At 43.7% G+C, this 22,529-nt stretch overlaps 1 protein-coding gene across 6 annotated transcripts; it reads right to left on the bottom strand.

The window, feature by feature from the left end:
- Positions 1–1,187: 1,187 nt before the first annotated feature.
- On the bottom strand, positions 1,188–22,327 carry ZFP90 (ZFP90 zinc finger protein). 6 transcript variants are annotated; one of them, XM_082436072.1, is made up of 5 exons: positions 22,181–22,327; positions 21,800–21,866; positions 9,080–9,206; positions 8,646–8,741; positions 1,188–5,178 (listed from the first exon to the last, which is right to left on the bottom strand). In XM_082436072.1, exons 2-5 carry the CDS (start codon positions 21,830–21,832, stop codon positions 3,533–3,535), a joined length of 1,902 nt encoding a protein of 633 aa, XP_082292198.1. In that variant the 5' UTR covers positions 21,833–21,866; positions 22,181–22,327; the 3' UTR covers positions 1,188–3,532. The 6 variants fall into 6 exon arrangements, with proteins under 6 accessions (XP_082292198.1, XP_082292200.1, XP_082292199.1 ...); XM_082436074.1 differs by having other exon boundaries at positions 22,277–22,327; XM_082436073.1 differs by having other exon boundaries at positions 22,152–22,279.
- Positions 22,328–22,529: the final 202 nt, after the last annotated feature.

Genomic DNA, 22,529 nt, shown 5'->3' with positions numbered 1-22,529 from the left:
TCTATAGAAAAAAAAAGTGGGGGTGCTTAAAAAGGTGAAAGTATTCAATGTCATTATTATAAAACCAATGCCCCAAACTATCCAAATATTATTGCAACAGTAGGGAGTTTGTTAATGGGATCATGAGACTGTGTAGCAACATGAAAAATATTTATAAGAAAGTTTTTTATTTAAGTTTGAGACAAGATTTTATCCACAGTCTAGGCAAATGCAAATAACTGATATATTAAAGTATGAGGGTGTGGGTGAATCTGGGGGATTTAATTTACTGAAACAGTCAAGAAAAACATTCCAAGGCCCTTCATCATTTTGCTTCCACTTGGTCTCCCGTCTAACCTATCACCATATCCCTTCATCCATTCACCCCCAAACGACACTGTGTTACATGCACCTCTTTGAACATAACATGGCTCTGGAGACATGAAATTTAGAGGTTAAGAGCTCTGCCTTTGCAGCCAGGCAGTGCTGGGTTCCAAGTCTGAATCTGCCATGGGCAGTACTTTACCTCTCTGGGTTTTTCTCCCCATTATAAAACAAAGATATAATACATGCATTAAGTTTCTTTAATGCAAGCAACAGAAATATAACAAAGGGGGACTCATTCGACTGATAGTGGGGAGCCCACTGAATCCCAGAAGAGCTTCAGAAATTGAGCCCAGTCCAAGGACCTCAGGAATGAGAAATGAGAACACCCTCATGGCGGCTGCATCCTCTCCCGCTACAACAGACCTCTCCGCTCTGGTAAGGAATCAGGCTCCACGTAACTGTAGGCCTTCACCTTACCAGCCTAGCAACCTCAAATTAAAGTATCCTTGCTAAGTCTATTTTGAAAAAATTCTGTCAAAGGACTCTGATTGGCTCAATTGTTCCTGGAACTATCATTGAGCCCCAGGATGTCCTGGCTTGTGTTGCTGTGGTCAGTACAGCAGGGATTGTTACAAGAGGAAGAGGGGGGGAAAAGCTGGGCAAAGACAAGACACCACAAGACCTATTAGGGGACCTGTAAGGATTAAATGAAATGATGGCTATAAAGTACTTAGCACAATGTCTTTCAAGTAGTAAGCAATCAATAAATGCTATTAACTCACCTGGCTGTGATGAGTTTAGCAGTTAATCCCTCTTCCTTGATGCACCACTCTTTAATCTTAGCCAAGTTCTGAAAATGGAAAAAGACAAACTGACTCCCATTCAACTAAGAAGGCTATTTATTGAAATAATACAACAATGTTACAAGGATGTATTTCATATGGCCTAGAAGCTGGGTGTTCATTAAGTGCATGGTGCATGGTTGCTGGGACTAGAGAATCCTCTGCTCAATCAGCCATACATACATCCTGGGCACCCTCCCTGCCAATGATGATATGCTGAGTTTCAGAGACTGGTTGGATCTAGGCCAGGCTGCACACACAAACCAGTGGTCTCCTTTAGGTCTTCTGGAACTAAGTCTTTATAAACTTCCACAACAGCTGCGTAGCACTCAACTGGTTACAATTCATGCCATTCTTGCAAACAGTCCACTATGGGGATCCCCAAACAATCAACAGAAAAATGAGTTCCTGATAGGCATCCTAGCCAATCAGTAGAGGAGGTTCCAAGTAGAATTGCCCATTGTCAAACCACGTATCAGACAACACAGGCATGGTCTTGGCATTGTGGTGTATGCTAAGCGTGGAACATCATAAACAAGGTATTTTTGAATGGTTAAAGTCTTGGAAGGGCAGATCTGCTATAGAGTATCCCATCTTGCTCCACATATGACAAACTCACTGGGCTGGACTTCCCACATTTCAGGCCCCAGGCACATTTTTCCTGCAGAGAATTATGAAGGATGTTTGGGAGCTGCCTCATGTTGTCCAGGATGAGACAAAAATGATGGATCCTGCCACCTGGCATGCAAAGAAGCCAGTAGGAAAGGTTCACCATCAACACCACCCCATATCACTCCTCCCCAGGATTCATCATTAGGGCAGGAAAATTTGCTTATCTTGGGGGAAACAGAGGCTCTTTCATGAAAGGGGTCAATTTCTACAGTTGCTTCCAAATTTATCTGCACTACTGGTGCCAATGAACGAACAAAGATTCTGGAAATTCCTTTAGAATAGGCCGTGGGAGGCTTTAGGGGATATTAAGGATTAGAGTGGGCTATTGAAGCTTACCTCACACTTTACTGACGGAAAAGCATCACAGAGCCATAAAAGTTAATTTTTTAATGGTGAAAATTTCTTTGGCACACAAAATGACCCACTACATGCTGATTCCCTAAACTGATTTAAAGGCAAATTTTATGGCAATGGATAATTGGATTTGTACTTCTCTACAGTAAAATTAATTTGGGGAAATTTTTTTCTCTTAGTTCTGTGTTGTTTTCCCATTGATCAAATCAATACAGGAAGCTTGGGGCAGTGCTTTTTCATGGGAGGATCACGAAAAGCACAGTAGGAAGACTTACTAATTCTATGAAACTGACATACCTTAGCTGAAGTATGATACTTGGGAAAAGGAAAAAAGTCATTAGTAGTTCAACTATTTACAATTTCTGTTAACATTTTGGTTTGTAAGCTTCCATCAAGCTGCTTTAAATAAGTGTGTGACAAATCTGCATATGTCTTGCTGCCTCTTATGCTTTTATGAATTCCCAAAGTATTCAACTCCTGAGTGCTCATTAAATATTTGTGCATCTGATTTATTTTAAAACTTATTTTAAAGCCCTGAATTCCAAAATATCTTTTCAGTGGCAAGACCATGGGGCCAAAGATCCAGGAGACCTGCATTTTCCACCCAGCTTTGCCGCTATAAACCGTATCATGCTGTGCAACCACTTCACATCTTTGGCTTTCAGTTTCTTCATCTGTACAATGAAGCGGTTGGACCAGTTGATCTAATTCTTTGAATGGTGAATTCCTGAAGGTGAAACTGGTTTCCATGGTAAATTTAACTTAAGAGCTGCAGTTGAATACAGCTGTCAAGCAATTTAAAAATGAGTTTTGGTCACTACCATGGGAGTTTTATTTATTTTTAAAAAAGGCTGTAAACAGTGAGAGTTACAAATTAAACTGTTGAAAGTTGGTGATCTCCTGCAAACATATATTCAAAAGATTTACAAAGTCCAATATATAGGCATATCATTTCTAACAGGTTATATGTTTGTAGTTGTTTTTACACACGTCTGTAATCAGATCTGAGAATGTGGCTTTTATTTTTTTCCTGGTTTTTTTTTTTTTTTTTTCTCTCTTTTTTGGCTGCGCCACATGGCATGCGGGATCTTCGCCAACCAGGGATCGAACCTGTGCCCCCTGAAGTTGGAAGCGTGGAGTCTTAACCACTGGCCCACCAGGGAAGTCCCAGAGAATGTGGCTTTTATTAAAAAAAACACTGTCTACTAGCACAGAGCTTTCTCCACACACAATGTGCACACATACACACACACAATTCATTACATTCTCAAGCTTTCTCTCCAGTAAGAATCCTCTGATACTGAATAAGAACAATATTTTAGCTAAAGCTTTTGGCGCATTCCCTAATTTCAAGGTTCCTAGAGTTTATTTCGTGTATGAATTCTCTGATGTTTAGTAAGAGCTGAGCTTCGACTGAAGTTTTTCCCACATTCCTTACAAGCATAGGGTTTTTCTCCAGTATGGATTCTCTGATGATCATGCAGATTAGTTTTCTTTCGGAAAGCTCGCCCACATTCATTACATTCATAGGGCTTTTCTCCAGTGTGAGTTCTCTCATGCTGAATGAGGGATGAACTCTGACTGAAGGCTTTACCACAGTCGATACATTCATAGGGTTTCTCTCCAGTGTGGGTTCTCTCATGTTGAGTCAGTGATGAGCGTCGACTGAAGGCTTCTCCACATTCATTACATTCATAGGGTTTTTCTCCAGTATGAATTCTGTGATGCTCTATGAAACTCGTACTCCTTTTGAAAGCTTTCCCACATACATTACATTGATACGGTTTCTCGCCAGGATGAGAAATAGGTTGTTGACTGAAGGCCTGCTCACAACCATAGGGGTTTTCTCCAGTGTGGATCCTCTGATGGTCAGAGAAGTCTGTAATGTGGCTGAAGTCTTCCCCACAATCATTGCAATGATAGGATTTCACTTCAGTGAGAGTGTTTTCACCTTGAGTAAGAGATGAGCTCTTGAAATCTATGCTGTAGTTATTGCTTTGGTAAGGTTTGCCTCTCTTATGAATCCTCATATGTTTATAAAGGGATGGGCTCTGACCAAAAGCCCTCCCACATATGCTACATTCAAAAGGTTTCTCTCCTGTGTGAGTCCTCTCATGCTGGACAAGGGAAGAACATCGACTAAAGGCCTTCCCACATTCCTTACATTGGAAGGGTTTCTCTCCACTATGTGTGACCTCATGCTGAGTGAGGGATGTGCCATGCCTAAACGACCTACCACACAAATTACATCGATATGGTTTCTCTCCAGTGTGAATTCTCTGGTGTTGAACAAGGGAGGAGCTGCGCTGGAAGGCTTTCCCACAGAGACTACACTGATAGGGTTTCTCTCCAGTATGAGCATTCTCATGCTGACCGAGGGATGAGCTATGCCTGAAGGCCTTCCCACACACATTACATTCAAAGGGTTTCTCCCCAGTGTGAATTCTCTGATGCTCAGTAAGTTGTGTCTTCCAGAGGAAGGTTTTCCCACAGTCAGTACATTCATGGTGTTTCTTTCCAGGATAAATTCCCTGATCTGTACCGTTGGGGAAAGTTCCATCTCCTTTATGAGTTTTCTCATGTTTAGTCAGTGATGACCTATGAATAAAGGCTTTTCTACATTTATTACATTTATAAGGTTTCTTTTTTGCAAGGATATTATTCTGACTGAGTAAGTCTGAATTATGTCCCAAATTGCTCCCAAGTGTATCACATTCATTAGACCTTGGAGGAATGTTCAGTTGTGTAACCGGGTCTGTGTTCAATCTAGAATTTTCAACAAATTTATTTTGCTCACAAGCTTCCTCTGGTGTGATTATTTTCTTCTGGGTGGATGCATCTGGCCCCAAATGTCTCTTCCAGTTTTCCTTGTGCCTCTCTAACTGGCCATTAACATCCCAAGTGTCTTCTAACGTGGCACATGAGGGATCATCTGTGCTAAGGGATACTTCAGATACGCTCTGCTGCAGATGTGAAGATTTGGCTTCAGGCCTGGTCTTCCAGTCTGAAAGAAATCCAAAGTGCAAAAGTCCCCTATTCCCTCCTGTTATAACAAACTGCTACAGTAGGAATGAGGAAGTAAAAGAGATATGTTATACATCACTCTGTTTTGAAATTAGTCCTGTAGCTTCAGGAGAAGACCCAAAATGGAGAAAGGAAGAGTGGAGAGAGGTGACCATGCAGACTGCAGATCCAGAGTGAAGAATAAGTCCAGAATGAGGAAGCCCATGTAGGAGGGCTTGTTAGGGAGTAGGGAACAGGTGAGCAAGAGAGAGTTAGGCACAGATACAAACGGAATAGGATCATGGTCCGTCTTGCAGAATCCTATCTGCTAGCCATGCCTTCCGTCCATTTTACAAACTGCCATGGAATCTATCTTCCTAATACACTCATTTCATAATTTCTTTAAAGTCACCTCTGAGGCTTCAGATCTTCAAACCCTGCAGAGAAAATCTGCAGCCAGTGATCTAACTGAAATGATTCTTTGACATAACTGGAGATCAAGGGCTATACTTCCCATGGAGAAAAAAAAGTAATATTTCAGGAGGCAAATCATCCTTGCCCTTACACACAGAGCTGTGGTTTTAGTCTATTTGAGTTCTGATTCTACATTAATCACCTCTCTTAACCAAAAACAATTTATTTTAATCTGCCTAAAAAACTGATCTCTAAACCTCTGTTTAACCTCAGAATACTAATAGCAGAAAATTAATTAATGTCTAGGTTCTAAGAATGGTAACCTTTTAAAAACTAAGGGGAGGGAGGTTTCTGGAATGATGGAGATGTTCCATATCAACAGAAGTTTGGGTTGGATGGGAGAATGCACTTGTCAAAATCAAATGGATGGTACATATACAAGAGGTATATATTTCACTGTATATAATATTTTCTAAAAAAAAGATCTATGAACAAATATTGAACTCTAGTCAACGATATACATTTTGAAGTATGTAGGGGTGAAATGTACTCATGTCTGCAACTCACTAGGAAATGCATCAAAGGTAAGACAGATTAATAGATAGATGGACGAAGAGATATGTGATAAAGCAAATATAACATGTTAACAACTATAGCACCATGGTGGTAGGTATATGGTGTTCACTGTATAGTTTTTTCAACTTCTCAAATGTTTGAAAATTTGCATAATAAAATATTAGGAGGGGAAAAAAAACCCCAGTAACTAAGGAGCCCTAAACTCCCAAATTCCTTACCCTGGAACAAGACTCAATTCTAAATTTCTGAGGACAGAGAATGCTTTGTATTCCTTTTAGAATCCTTCTCAGTGGGACATTCAAGAAATGTTTGTTGAAATGAATGAATGAGAAAGTTCTCTCCCAGCAAGATTCCATAACAATCAATCAAGTAATTTTCTGACTGCCTTCTATATGCTCTGCAATACAAATAGAAAATATTTAGAAATATGGTAAATAGACTCTCCAGGAGCTTAAAAACCTAAGAATAAAAACAAGACTCAATCTTTTCACGACTTAAAAAAAAACCCCATCAGATGGCACATATTAAATCTGAATTTGTGTGGTAGAGATGATATAAATGGTATTTGTGATCAAGGAAGAAACAAATAAATATATTAGCAAATATTAAGTTTTATGGATTAGACAGACCTTGAACTTAAAGAATAGATGGCTTTGGATAGGCACAAAGTATTATCTAATGAAGGAAACTATATGCTACTTACAGAGAACATCGAGAAAAAGTTCAACCTAGGTGGAGCTTTTTTTAGAAAGAATAGAAAGATAATACTGGAAGGGATGATGGGGACCTTTAAATCAAGGGAGTTTCTGCTTCCTATAATGAGGTACAGGGAGTAATAGCAAAGTTCTTTCAGAGGTGGCTGGTTTAGGAAGATAAAGAATTAAAATCCAGTATGGTCCATGAAGTGATGAACAGATAAACAAAATGTGATATATCCATACAATAAAATATTACTCAGCAATACAAAGGAATGAAGTTCTGATACATGCTACAATATGAATGAACCTTGAAACATTGTGCTAAGTGAAAGAAGCCAGTCACAAAGGGCTACATATTATGATTCCATATACAGAAAATATCCAGAATAGGCAAATCCATAGAGATAAAAAGTAGATTTAATGGTTGCCAGGAGCTGGGGGGTATGGGGAATGGAAAGTGACTGCTAATGGGTATAAGATTTCTTCTTGGGGTGTTGAACATGTGCTGCTTAGATAGTGGTGATGGCTGCACAACTCTGTACATATCCAAAACAACCACTGAAATGTACACTTTAAAAGGGTGAATTTTATGGTATGTGAATTATATCTCAATAAAACTATGATTTAAAAAATCCAGTATGGATTACAAAAAGATAAGATTGAGTGAGCAATTTCAACTGGGAATTATAGTAATCTAAGTCTGGGGCTTGGTTTAGGATGTCACCAGTCCAAGTTAAAAGGGAGGAAAACCTAAGATACTTCTCAAAGGAGGAAACTAACTTGGGTTGAAAGAAAAAGACTAGACTGACTATGGTGTCTGGCCTGAGGGACTGGAATCCTGGTAATTTCTAATGGGCAAGGGGAGAAATGGATAATGGGCAATGTAGCAAAATGTGCTGACTGGGGATGCAAGATGATTAATTTAGATTTTACACCTTTAATAAGAACGTTGTGGGACTTACAAGTGGAGGGGTCCTGTGAGAAGAAAATAAAAGTGACCAGGGTACAAGTAAGGATGATTCTGAGTCTACAGCACACAATAAAGAGCTGCAACTACCAGAAGGCAGGCACCCTTTTATAGTGAGGTAATACAGAAAGAAAGGAGAGGAAGCCGGAAGGCAGGCTCCTTAAGGTAGATTCACTAAGAGGGAAAAGCAAGAAAAACCAAAGACCCAAAGCCAAGAAGCATTGAATGAGTGGGGAAACCAGGAGAGGATAATACTCCAGGAACTGTGGAGGGAGGAAATGAATCAAATGGACAGGAGTGCAGGATGGAAGGAGGATGGTGTTGCTCGCCAGACAGATGGTACAGGAGTGCAGTCAGGGAAAGAAGTCTGGAGGGAGGGAGAATCAAGGTTATGGGTATTTCCTACAAGTCTGGGGCATCCGACAGTGAAAGCAGCAAGAAAAAAACAAGGAGGAGACATGGAAGTTCAATTAATATCTGAATGAGTAAGAAAAGAGATCTCTAAATAATGAAGGGGGACTGAGGACACCAGAGGAGAAAATAATCCAGAAGTAGGGATATAGGATAGGGAGAGATGGTATTCTGAGTGTAGGACAAAGGGCTACTTTCAGAAAGGAAAAAGAAGTACCTTTTCTTCCAAGACCTACCAGCAGCAAGACACCCTAATGGAGAAGGGAGACATACAGAGGTGTCATCCAGGAGACGGTCCAACCTCTTCTACAGGTCTAGGCGCTCCCAAGGCAGCAATCTGAAGGTGCTTCCCTCTCCCTCAGCTGTGCCATTGTCCTACATGCTTGATTCTCCCTCATTTACCTGGACAGAAAGGTCTTTGGATTTCTCCCTCTGCTATCCATGGCTCTTCTCCTTGCTCCAATTTGAAGATCACCTCTGGCTTGGAAACTTGATATCCTGCTCATGGGTAAATACACAAGATTTGGTTGTTTGTGCAAGTAGACAAAGAACCCTCTACAAGTCAGTACTAGGCCTTGATCCTCAGGAACTCTGAAGGGAAAAAATGGTGCAACTTGAGGAGTCATGCAATCAAATGGCCTATTTCCAGTTCTGCAAAAGAAAGACCGTTACCTAAAGAGCAGGCTCAGAAACCCATAAAGCTGGGTCCCAACAAGATGAACAAACTCTAACCCTGTACACTCTGCTCACAGTCACCCAAACTATGAGTCCCACAACCTTAGCAACTGAGAAAGGAAAGACCCACCAATACATAGACAATGAGATGTGGTCCTTACCAAGAGAAACCAAGTGGCTATAGTTCTCCAGCATCACATCCCTGTACAAGCGCCTCTGAGCGGGATCCATGTGGTGCCATTCTTCCTGGGTGAAGTTCACAGCCACATCTTTAAATGTCACTGATTCCTGTAGGAACACATTCCTGCTCAAGTAGGGATCAACCCCACAAATGTTCCCATGGCAAAACTGGGAACCTACTGTAGGGTCTATCACAAATGGTGATCACATGTGTGATATCCTGAGGGGGCAATGTTGGGTTAAATATACTAGTTGTTACACAATTTTATAGAGAATCTAATATGGCAGGCAGGAAAGTCATGAGGGGCAATGTGTCCCGCAATCCTGTAAGCCTACTTAGTTTTCTTCTTGTTCCCTTCAAAGCCAAGTCTTTCCTATACAATCACCAATTCCTCACTGCCCATGTGCTTCCTTTGGTACAAAACCCAAATACAGCAGGAAATAAAAAGTGACAGCCCTCCTTCACCCCCATCACCAATCCCACAAACTCCCTACAAATAACCATTGTGAACAGTTTGGTGTATACAGTTAACAGTCCCTTTCCATGTTACACACACACACACACACACACACAGTCTTGTTTTGTGAAATATCATATAAATTGTTCTACATCCTGCTTTTCACATTCAGCTATGTATCTTGGAAGTCTTTCCTTAGTGCTATGTACAATTTCACCTTATTTCTTTGAATTGCTTCATAGCACCCCAGAGTACAGCTGTACCATAACACACCCATTGCCTAAAACCCATAGCACCCCACTGTACTAAAAACAAGATTCAAACTCCCCCATCACTCACTGGGCTCTGGTCATGCTGACCTTGCCCTGAATATATCAAGCTTGTTCCCACCCTGGGCCTTGGGATCGCGACATGGTTGACAACCAGTCAACCTAAACCATGTTTATGTCTCAGGTCCAGCATCACCGCCTCAGAAAAGGTGTCTTAGCACCTTCCTCTAATTTACTATGCATCGTATTACCATGCTTAATTTTTCTCCTAAAACAGGTATCGCTCACTGTTCAAATTCCTGCCACCTGAACTCAGGAACCAAATAGATTCAGATGAAAAAGGATGCTTGTACTTCTAATCATTATCTGAGATTTGTTAGCTTTTCTGTCTCCCCAGTTGCAAGTTCCGTGAGAACAGGGACTTTACCTATCTTGTTCACAGCTATATGCCCCCCCCCATGTGCCTAGACTGATGCCCAGCACATAGCAGATGCTTAGAAAAACTTGGTGAATGAATAAATGGACCAGTTCTTATTATTAGATATTTGGATTAGTTCCAATATTTTGCTATTACAAACATTACTGCAATACATACTCTTTGTGCAAATATATTAGAATTCCCGTAGGCTAGCTAGCTAGAATTGGAATTTCTAGGTCAAAGATTTTTTCATGCTTTACTCCACTCCAATCACTTCTTCCTCACCACCCACTGAAACTGGCTGAGGACCCTCGTGCCTCTGAGTAGTCAGTTCTGATGCTCACAGGTTGATTTCTGTCTTGCCTCACCAGGCCTTGTTAAGCCATGGGACACCTGTCACTATGCCCAACTTGAAATATCTCCTTTGGTCCCAGTTAGATTTCTACCTCAAGAAGTACATAATAAAGTATGTAAAGACAATCAGCATGAAAAGACACTGAGACACTGAAAGCAGAGCCATGAGTTCGCTGGAGCAGTGAGGGAAAGTTACGTGAAGGTTTCTGCCTTATTCCATGCCCTCCTCCCATGTGCTTAGCTATAGCTGAATTGGACTTCTGTTTCCTGGAATATATAATTCTCTCCCCACGCTCCCATCCGTCTTTCCCTTGCTAATTCCATACTTCGGGTGTAGGCTAGCAGATCTTCAGTGAGGTTTTCTGATCCCCCAGTGGAGGGTCAATCCCCGTATCATGTGCTTTAAGCCACTTTGCGCATCCACAATTCAAACAGACCTAATAATCTACTTAATGCTTGTTTTCCTAGTTAGATGGTGAGCATCGTGAGAGCAGGGACTCTACTTTTCCTTTTTTTTAAACTCTAGAATACCAACGTCTAGCAAGTACCTGACCCAACTCTAAATATCTGTTTCCTGACTGCGTTGAGCCTTGAGATGGCTGAGATCTGAATTTTAGAGAAAAGGAGAGTGGGTGGCCCCATCTCCAACTGAGTGAGGTGCACGACCACATCCGTACACAACAATGGCTCCTCCGTATCACATTTCTGCTCAACACTGCGGCTGTGTCCCCACAAGAACAGAGAAGGGTTGAAATGTGGCAGATTTTTCTGACAGAGGTCAGGGATCTGACTGTGCCAGGTAAGATGATACTAGATGCTAAAAAAAAAAGACACTAGATATTTACTAGGTGCCTGGCTTTACCATATGCACCATGGCAGAATAAAAATGCAAAAGAAAAACACTGCAGTCCTTGAAAAGGTTTCAGTTTATTTTAAAATGTGTTGTTTATTAGAGCACGATATGAGACAATACATAGTAAAGTGGGTGCTACCAGCGTTCTGGGCAGGGAAAACTGGGTACAGGAGAGAAGCTTCAAGGTAGGCTATGCACTGGGCCTTAAGAGGTAAGTACCATTAGGATGGGAGAAAAAAGAGTGGGAATCCAGTCCAGGGACTGAGAAGTTAGAGAAGGGAGGCTGGATTTGGGATGCACATGGCTAGCAGAGAAAAGGTTTAGACCAAGGCAGACATTTTAAGTTAGGCTGTGAGAAGTAACACCTTTCCACTCCTACTCTGTCCTCTAAACTTACAGCCCCTTTGGTTTAGAAACACACAGTTGGCAGCCAACCTGGATTCCTTTGCTTCGCTGGCTCCCCGTATTAAACACATGGCCTCCTGACTTCATTCTGCTTCCCCAAATAGGTTGAACTAATGTTAAAGAATGTGCTGACCAGTAAACAAATGTCTAGTCCAGGCCTCTCATTTCTTGCCCTGGCAGGACAACTAACTTCTGTTCTACTACTCACGGTCCCACCAACTCTTTCCTGTGTACTATCAGAGTCACTTCTCTAAAACAAATTTGATCATGCATACAAACCTTTAATTTCTTCCCACTTTTTCCTATTCTTACCGCCTTCACCCTAGTCCATGCCACCATCTCCTCTTACCTGGACCACTGCTACTATCTCCTACCTTGCCTCTCCTTTTCCACTCATGCCCCACCCCTCCCAAGTCTGTTTTCCATATAACTACTAGACTCATCTTGTTAAAACCTTTCAGAGCAAGTCATTCCTTTGCTTAAAAGCCTCCAATGGCATCCCAATTCATCCCAAGTAAAAGCCAATGTCTCTACAGTAGCTACACAGCCCTTCACAATCTGGCCCCCCACTATCTCCCTGACTTCATCTTGAACCTCATCCCTAACCTACTGCTCTCTTACCTTTACTCACCCTGCCCTCCTTACAACTCCTGGAACGTACCACACATGCTTCTGCCTTGAGGTCTTCGCTCTGCCTGTTCCTTGACTTGGAACCTCTTCCTGCAGATATGCATGTGGCTCCCCACTCACTTCCTTCCGCTTTTTGTTCATATGTCACCTCACCAGAGCCAACATCCCTGACCACGCTATATAAAACAGCGCCCCCCCCCCCCCCGCAACCTTGCACTGTCACTCTCTGTTCTTTTCCTTTTTCATAGTCCTTACACCTGACGTGTCATATTTTATTTGTTTACAGTCTGCATCCCACAGCAGAATGTAAATTCCAGGAGAGTAGGAATATTACCTATTTTCTTTATGGCTGAATCTCCATTGGCTACAAGAGGCCGGGCACATAGTGGGTGCTCCATAAATATTTAATAAATTTTCCTTGAGATTAAAAACTAGACTCCTTAGTGTGAGCTTCTGAGCTCTTCCAACCTAGTCCTCACCTTACTTCTGCAGCCTCAGCTCTGGCTTCTCTTCCCCTTGTACACCATGAGTCAGTGTGCAGAACACTTACACCTCCTTGAAAAAAAAAGATCTCTCTCTTCTGCAAGTGCTGCTTCAAAATGTTTGGCCTTCCCTCCTCTGCCTGCTAACACTCACTCTCCCACCAAGACTCAGTCAAGTTCTCTCCTCAGGGGCTCCATTTCTACCTCCAGTTCTAGGCTAACCCCCGCCCCCCAGCTCCCCTCCCTAGGCCTCTCTTCAGCACAGCTCATAAGACACTACTTTATGGCGACTGTTACATATTGTTCACTGTGCTTCTAGAGGGTCAAGACCTTGTCTCAGGCACCTTCGAATCTCCAGAGGCCAGAACCATTTTGGTACATAACGGACAGTCAGTGGTCTGCAAGATTAAATAGGTAAAATGTACTCTGAGATCCTTGGTGTGAGTTAGCCACTCTGAATCAAAGCAACTTTAGGGCATTCCCAATGCAGGTCACACCTCAGACTGTAATAAAATGATCCAGTGATGTCTTGTAAACACTGTTTATCCTTCTTCCAGATTTAACTTGACCTCATAATCAACACCTTTTAAAAATTATCAAGAAGTATTAAATGTTCCCCTTCCTCATGGTGACATAAAGAGGACCTTGGCCAAATGATGGAGCCCAAAGCAAAGAACTGGAAACAGCACATACTAAGTTAAGAAGTTAAGTGTGTAATATCCTTGGGCAAATCACAGACCTCCTGTAGCTCCAATTTTCTCATCTATAACATGGATTCCCTGAACTGAAGAAATAAGAGCTTTAAGAGCAGAAGGGTGAAAGAGTACATCCAGAAAGGACATGTCCAACTATAAAAAGTCACGCTCCTGGGGCTTCCCTGGTGGCGCAGTGGTTGAGAGTCCGCCTGCCAGTGCGGGGGACGCGGGTTCGAGCCCTGGTCCCGGAGGATCCCACATGCCGCGGAGCGCCTGGGCCCGTGAGCCACAGTTACTGAGCCTGCGCGTCTGAAGCCTGTGCTCCGCAACAAGAGAGGCCGCGATAGTGAGAGGCCCGCGCACTGCGATGAAGAGTGGCCCCCACTTGCCACAACTGGAGAAAGCCCCCGCACAGGAACTAAGACCCAACACAGCCATAAATAAATAAATAATTAAATAATTAAAAAAAAAAAAAAAAGACACACTCCTCCAACTCTAGCATATACCATCCCTGCAGGAGAAATCCCCTAAAACTATAACTCAGGAAACTTTGTAGTTTTGCAACTTGGCAAAGCTCAAAACCAGAGCCTGGCAGCTAATGAGTAAAAATAATCTAGTTATTTATATCACATATTTTTAAATACTGTATTTATACTACACATAACATTTTTATTTATTATATTTAATATAACTATTAAATATAGCATTTAATTTTTATATTACATACAATTATAGTAATATAAAAACTACCCCCCTCTAAGACCAAGTTACTTTAACCAATTAGAATACATTAAATTTACTGGGATACAGTGTGGCATTTTCACTCAAGTACTCGGTGCTCTATGATACTGGACAATAACAGTTTGGTAAGCTGAGAGTTAACAGCGTCCCTAACAAGTGCGAACAGAGAGAAGTAACATGATTACTGTTAGCCTTCACACACATACACAGATGCCCTACTGAGGCTAATGGCATCATCATCTACAGTATCCCAACTGGAAACCTGGACCTTACCCTTGACTCTTCATTTTTCCTTTATGCCCTAGAATTACCAACAGCCTCAAAAATGTCTCCTACATTCAGTCCCTTCCCTTCATCTTTCAAACCCAGCTCAAATCCTCCCTTGCCAACAATGGGCAATGGCCTAATGGTCTAGATCTATGCTGTCTAATATGGTAGCAACTTGTCACATGTGAATACTGAGCACTAGTAATGTGGCTAGTCCAAATTAGGACATGCAGTTAAGTGTAAAACACTGGATTTCAAAGACTTAGTACCAAAAAATATATAAAACATCTCATTAATAATTTTAAAATATTTATTCATGTAGAAATGATAAGATTTTGGCTATATGAGGTTAGATAGTATGCATTACTAAAATTAACTTCCCATTTCTTTCTACATTGTGGCTACTAGAAAATTTAAAATTATCCATGTAGCTTATGTTTGTTTTGGACGACACTGTTCTAGGTTGTTCTAGATCTCCACCTCAGGCCATTCTCTCTAGGTGACAGAATCATCTTTTTCTTAAATTCTGCCTGCTGCCACACACCCCATGCTTCCGACAGTGGACTCTCTGCCCTGATTACATCATTCTCTTCCATGTTTCCTTGCCTTTGTACATCCTATTCTGATCATCATGTACTTTCTTCCCTCAGCTCTACAGGATAAATTCCAAGTCATCCTTCTAGAACCAGTTCAATGGTCCCTTCCCTTCTGAAGCTTTTCCAGATCCCTGCCACCTTTAGTATTTGGTCCACATCTCAATTTCAGAACTATAGCTACATTTTCATGTTTTTCTCCCTCAACAATTTCTCAAACTCCTTTTCATTTCAGTATTTCCAAAACTAAGCATGTTGGAACTTTCCAGAATCACAGGGGCAATTTGGAAAAATTGACCATGCATGAAAGGCCCTACCAGGCAACATTTAAAAGCTCCTTACATGATTCATTATAAAAAAGCAACAATTAACATTTATTGAGCAGTCACTGCAGGCCACGCACCCCCTCACTAAATTTTCTCACTGAAGCCTTACTGCCACCCCACAGGAAGCAGGTACCTTCTCCTGACTGGTTCTGAAGCGTGACCCTGGTTAAGAATACCAGCCGGCACAGAGCAGGCATTCTAAAAATGTCTGCTGAGTGAATGAATAGAGTCTGGGTAATTCTTACCAAAGGAAAACGAGGAGTCATTTTGAGCATTAAAAAAACATTACAGATTAGTGAATTCTATTCTTGGATTATAAATAGCAGAGGCAAATGGCAAAACGATGGCATTAACAGCCAAATCTAAAAGCTGGCTTCTCTTAAATACTGGCTGAACAAAAAAACCTCTGACAAATATACTAAAAGAAGAAATAAAAAAATAAATCAATTGAAAAATAAGGGGAAGGGGCTTCCCTGGTGGCGCAGTGGTTAAGAATCTGCCTGCCAACGCAGGGGACACGGGTTCGAGCCCTGGTCCGGGAAGATCCCACATGCCACGCAGCAACTAAGCCCGTGCGCCACAACTACTGAGCCTGCGCTCTAGAGCCCGCGAGCCACAACTACTGAGCCCGCGCGCCTAGAGCCCATGCTCCGCAACAAGAGAAGCCACCGCAATGAGAAGCCCGCATACCACAACGAAGAGTAGCCCCCGCTCTCCACAACTAGAGAAAGCCCGTGCGCAGCAACAAAGACCCAACGCAGCCATAAATAAATTAATTAATTAATTAAAAAAAAAAAAAAATAAGGGAAGGGACTTCCCTGGTGGCACAGTGGTTAAGAATCCGCCTGCCAATGCAGGGGACATGGGTTCGATCCCTGGTCCGGGAAGATCCCACATGCCGCAGAGCAACTAAGCTCGTGCACCACAACTACTGAAGCCTGTGCACCTAGAGACTGTGCTCCACAACAAGAAAAGCCACCACAATGAGAAGCCCGCGCAACACAACGAAGAGTAACCCCCGCTCGCCACAACTAGAGAAAGCCCGTGCACAGCAACGAAGACCCAATACAGCCAAAAATAAATAAATAAATAATAAATTAATTTTTAAAAATAATAATAAAAAAATAAAATAAAAATAAAAATAAGGGGATAAACCAGTAAAATACCCAGCAGTGTGTTAAGAAATGTGAAAGATCTTAGTGAAGTGGATAATTTTTAAATCCTAAATCACCAATGTTGACACAAAAAAGGAGAGAAAATAATTGAGGAAGAAACAGAGAAAACTGTTCCCAAGTCATCCTCTTTATAAAAATCCTGGATCTAAATGTTTTATAGGTAAATTCTTTCAAAAGACAGAAAAAGATGAAAGGCAATCTGAATGTTTCTACAAATTAAGGATGAGCAAGCCACCAAAACCTGCCAAAGATCTCTCTCGTAAAAAAAAATTTTTTTTTAATTATCTATTGTAACCAATGTGATTTTATCCCAGTATTATTTGTAATAGCAGAAACTTTATAAGCAACCTAAATGTCCTCTGAGAAATGGTTAAATTTTACTATATCATACAAAGCAGTATAATACAGCCATAAAAGTGATTTAAAAAAACAAAAGAAAAATCCTCATAAAAATTAGATGAAATTTAAAATGTTGTAATTGAGGGGACTTCCCTGGTGGTCCAGAGGTTAAGAATTTGCCTTCCAATGCAGGGGACCCGCGTTCAATCCCTGTTTGGGGAACTAAGATCCCACATGCCATGGGGCAAATAAGCCCACGTGCCACAACTACTGAAGCCCGCGCTCTACAGCCCGCGAGCCACAACTGCTGAGCCCGCATGCCACAACTTCTGAAGCCCATGTGCCTGGAGCCCATGCTCCACAACAGGAGAAGCCACTGCAAGGAGAAGGCCACCCACAGCAACAAAGGGTGGCCCCCGCTCGCTGCAACTAGAGAAGGCCCGCGCGCAGCAATAAAGACCCAACACAGCCAAAATAACGGGAAAAATTACATTTTTGCTATGTGAGGAGCAGAAAATGCAGAAAGTATAAAATCACTGCCTGGGGTTAAGTGGTTATTAATGTTCGCTCATGTGACACCCACTTACTGTGTGCGTACTTTGGAGCAAAGGATGAAAGGAGTCAGGTGGCCCTTCTCTAGAAAAGCAGAAAGCCCAGTACGAGATGGATGGGTAAGCACACCACTCCATATGACATTAGACACTACTATGACAAGTGTACATAGGTGTTACAGGAATGCACAAGAGAGGCACTTGACCTTACCCAGGGGAAGGAGGGTCTGAGCTGAAGCTTAAAGACCAGCACCAGTCAGCTCAGGAAGAGGTTAAGAAAGGGGACCTCGGTATAGAGGGAGCTTGAATATCCCTGGCCACAAACATCCTGACCTGGTTCAGCAAGTGGCTTGGTTTCCCTGGAGCATCTCGTCTGAGTTTGTGACCTGATCCAGCTTTTGCTGGGTCTGTTCAATCCTGATGACTGAACCACAGAGCTCTCTTGGGATCTGAAGTCAGTAGAGACCAGGGCCTGGTCCCTCTGCATTTCCTTCCCTTCAAGATAGAACACCAAGAAACCTGGTCTCCATAAGCAGCTTTTTCCTATAAAACCTTCCCCATTTCTTACTTTTCTGGTGGCTTCAACTTTAAGAATGGTAAAAAAAAAAAAGAATGGTAAACACCTTTTCAAAATCCTAACTAAAAACATAGTACACATATAACGGAAAAAAGAATGCATAGTGTTTACACAGCTATAGTTACTAACAATCCATAGATCCCAAGGATTTTGGGGGTATTCCGCCCAGCCCATCTCTGCTCCCATTCCCCTCCCACTGTGGGACCACTTTAGTTATTTGTTAGCTAAGCCCTGGGAGAAGGTCTCAACCACAGGAGTCCCAACTTTCAAACACTTGCTCCTGCACATCATTCACAGCCATCTTTAAAACTAAGAACAGTTAGTTCCCTGCTCAAAAACATTGGCTCAAGCTACAATAGCCTCCTTGCAGCTCCTTGAACACACCAGACACACATCCCACTGTTCCCTCTACCCAGAACACTCTCCCCCAGAACTGAATGTTGTTAACTCCCACACTTCCTTCAAGTCTGCTCAGATGGTAACATCTCAATAAGGATAAGGCTTACCCTGACCACCCTATTTAAATTGCACTCCTTGGACTTCCCTCGTGGCCCAGTGGTTAAGAATCCGCCTGCCAATGCAGGGGACATGGGTTCGATCCCTGGTCCAGGAAGATCCCACATGCTGCGGAGCAACAAAGCCCGTGCGCCACGACCACTGAGCCCGTGTGCTGCAACTACTGAAGCCCACGCACCGTAGAGCCCACACGCCACAACTACGAAAGCCCACGTGCCTAGAGCCCATGCTCCGCAACAAGAGAAGCCACCGCAATGAGAAGCCCGTGCACCTCAACAAAGGGTAACCCCCGCTCACCACAACTACAGAAAACCCACATGCAGCCACGAAGACCCAATGCAGCCAATATAAATGAATGAATGAATAAATAAATAAATAAATAGCACTCCTACCACAAGCCCCCAGTTCCCTACTCAATTCCCCTCATCCTTCTCTACCTTTTATCTTTTTTCTAGGGTACGGATGCCTTCTAGGATATCATACAATTTCCTTACTTAATTTTTTGCCTCCTTCTAAGATGTAAGCTCCGGACTTCCCTGGTGGTGCAGTGGTTAAGAATCCACCTGCCAATGCAGGGGGCATGGGTTCGAACCCTGGTCCGGGAAGATCCCACATACTGCGGAGCACCTAAGCCCGTGCGCCACAACTACTGAGCCTGCGCTCTAGAGCCCACGAGCCACAACTACTGAGCCCGCGAGCCTAGAGCCCCTGCTTGGCAACAAGAGAAGCCACCGCAATGAGAAACGTGCACACCACAACGAAGAGTAACCCCCGCTCGCCACAACTAGAGAAAGCCTGTGCGCAGCAATGAAGACTCAACACAGCCAAATATAAATAAATTAAATTAAAAAAAAAAAAAAAAAGATGTAAGCTCCATGAGAGCAAGGACCATTATAAATTTTGTCCACTAATGTATACCAACCACCTAGAAAAGTGTCTTAACACATCATAGGGGTTCAATGACTATCTGCTGAATGAATGTATGAATGAATGAATGGATTACCAAGGCCAAAGAGAAAAAAGTCCAAACGCCCTTGTATTCTCGTCTATGCAGTGCCTGCAGCCCACACCCACTGTCACACAGGACAATGGTTTTGGATATAGGCCCCTCATCTTCTTGCCTCCCAACCCCTGCCCCACAGTCAATCAGCTCTACCCCCACCCCCTTCATTTTCACCTGCTTAGACCCTGCCCCTATTCAAAGGTGAAATCTCCACTGACTCTTCCCACAGGCAGAATTTCCTCTCCCTTCTGCACTCACAGCAGTCCCTGGATCTCTGCAGCAACACCTGACACCACCTTTCTGGTGCTATACTTCTGCATGGGGCTGTCCTCCCCCACTAAATTAACTTCCTGGATAAGTAGTCACATGACTCAACTACTCATCTTTTGCATTCCTCTGAGGGCCAGGCTCAGAGAAGGGGAACCATTGACAAAGGGAAATTTCTGCCTGAAAAGCCCCATTTGTAGGGCCAGTGTTCTGTTCTGTCCTGTCCTCCGTCCCCAGTCATCATCTAGAGCCTGAGTTAGGTAACCCAAGTGAACACTGTCAGGCCATTCCATGAGAATATAACTGAGTGCTTTAGGGAACACAGCCTTAAAAGTGAAGTTCAAAGAGGTCCCTAGGGCTTCCCTGGTGGCGCAGTGGTTCAGAATCTGCCTGCTAATGTAGGGGACACGGGTTCGAGCCCTGGTCTGGGAAGATCCCACATGCCGCGGAGCAACTAGGCCCGTGAGCCACAACTACTGAGCCTGCGCGTCTGGAGCCTGTGCTCCGCAACAAGAGAGGCCACGATAGTGAAAGGCCCGCGCACCGCGATGAAGAGTGGCCCCCGCTTGCTGCAACTAGAGAAAGCCCTTGCACAGAAACGAAGACCCAACACAGCCAAAAATAAATAATAAATAAATAAATTTATTAAAAAAAAAAAAAGAGGTCCCTAAAGTTTACTGCTCAGAACACAGATTCATTTTCACCATCAAAAGGCAACTCCCACCCCCACCATGTGGAAATGATCAACACCCCCATGAGGTGTTAAGTGAGTTAAGTCATCTGAATTCTCACAACCTACTGAGGAAACACTTTATACGGAAAGGTGCTGATGACAGTGATTTGCTCTGGCTCTCCTCAAACAAAATAACTGTTTTGTTCTAGTACTGTTACTTGTCTTACTCCTTAAAGCTCACCCCTGTAAAACAAAAACATGTAACAAGAAGTAAAAAAATATAAAGACATTATATGTTGTGTTTAATTTACTGTGAACTGCTTTTAAAGAACACTGGTATTTTCACCTGATTTGTCTCACACCCTAGCAACTAGAATCTGTGATTTTTCCTTAATTGTAAAGAGAGTGTGGATTAAAATACCATCTGAACTTTGTTATATTTTCACTGATAAGAGTCTGTAAATCAACAGGTAAGCTCAGAGTTGTGATGCTTCTAGAAAATGCCTCCTGTCTCACAAGAATAAATGGGTTCACAAATCGGCGTTATGTTAATTAAGTTGAAGGCGGGACATCTGAGGATGTGCATTATTATACCTCTGTTAAAGCATAAAAAAACATGTAAAGCTACGGGACACGTCCTCCCTTCCTCCTTGCCCGGGAAGAGCCCACCTCCAGCCTCTTCCTAGGCAAGTCCAGACCAGGCTTCTTTGGTCCCTTAAGGTCTCTCTATGGCCCCTGGGTCAGAAGCTAGGGCCCCTATCTCCTTCACTCACAGTCACTTTCCCCTCTACATTTTCTATTCTGTCACCCGACCCTCTAGATTCCTAATGGACAGAGTTCAAGGAACTGGCTTGGCCCTCAGGATTCTCAACACTGACACTTCTAATACATCCACTCTTAACTCCTCCCACAAGACCACCCCGCCCTGGTCCCCCTCCTCCCCACAGTGCAGCCCTCCTTTGGGGAAGCCCTTTCCCCCCAGCTCTGGACACCTTGGTTTTGCAAGGCTAGGAGGCTCCGAGGGGGCAAGCAAGTCAGAAAGGGGAGTCGCTCAAGCGGAGAACAATGACTACTCCAAATACGCCCCGGGCTAGGAACGGACTGCTCACCTGGGGCCTGGCCGTCGGAGGCCTCGGGGCCATTCCTGCGTCGCCGGGCCCGGCTCCTATACAGGGTCTGGGGAGAGAGGAGAGGGCCCACTCAGCCAGCTGTAACTGCCAAGCTCACCGCACCCTGCCAGGCCCGGCCCGCCTCCGCCCCGCAGCCACTTCTCCAGGGGAGAGAGGTGGGGAGGTGCGCGGGCCCTGCCTGGGCCTGCCTCCCCCAAACTAAACGCTCGCCGCCTCCTGGACACCCTCCTCCGGCCACGCCCAGTCCCATCCGCAGGATGGTGGGCGCGGCCGAACGCACGCGCGCAAAGCCCGTGGGAGGTGCCGCCCCAACCCGCGCACTCGGAATCACCGCCTCCTGAGGACTCCGGATTTCGAGACCTCAGGCCCACCCAGGGCTCGGGCCGGCTCCTCCAGCCCCCAGTGCAGGTTCAGTCCTCTGCAACTCTAAAGTCCGAGGGGCGGCCTTCGCCGAACCGGTGTCGGACAATGGCCGCAGCGGCGGGGTAGAGCCGGAAGTGCGCCTGCGCATGCGGAGCCTTTCTCCCGCAACCGCCGGGCTGCGGCGGGCGCGCGACTACACTTCCCAGTGGCCACCGCGCATGGGTCCCATGGAGGCTGCCTGGTCGGACGCTTCGCTTTCCGAGCCGCCTGGGTGGGGACCGCTATCGGGGCCCAATGGGTCGGAGGGTGGGGCTTGAGTACTCCTGCTTCCGCTTATTCCAGTAAC

This window comes from Balaenoptera physalus, assembly GCF_965194825.1.
Source record: "Balaenoptera physalus genome assembly, chromosome: 19".
In the NCBI taxonomy this organism is placed as follows: Eukaryota; Metazoa; Chordata; class Mammalia; order Artiodactyla; family Balaenopteridae; genus Balaenoptera; species Balaenoptera physalus.
This window is presented reverse-complemented; position numbering and strand designations above follow the sequence as displayed.

Bases quoted from the DNA above. Each gene is read 5' to 3' on its own strand.
- ZFP90 (XM_082436072.1), bottom strand. From the start codon at position 21,832: ATGGCCCCGAGGCCTCCGACGGCCAGGCCCCAG. The intron at 9,207-21,799 runs GTGAGCAGTCCG...GTGTTCCTACAG, and splicing joins CTCCGACGGCCAGGCCCCAG to GAATCAGTGACATTTAAAGA. The intron at 5,179-8,645 runs GTAAATGAGGGA...GATTTCTTTCAG, and splicing joins CCAAAGACCTTTCTGTCCAG to ACTGGAAGACCAGGCCTGAA.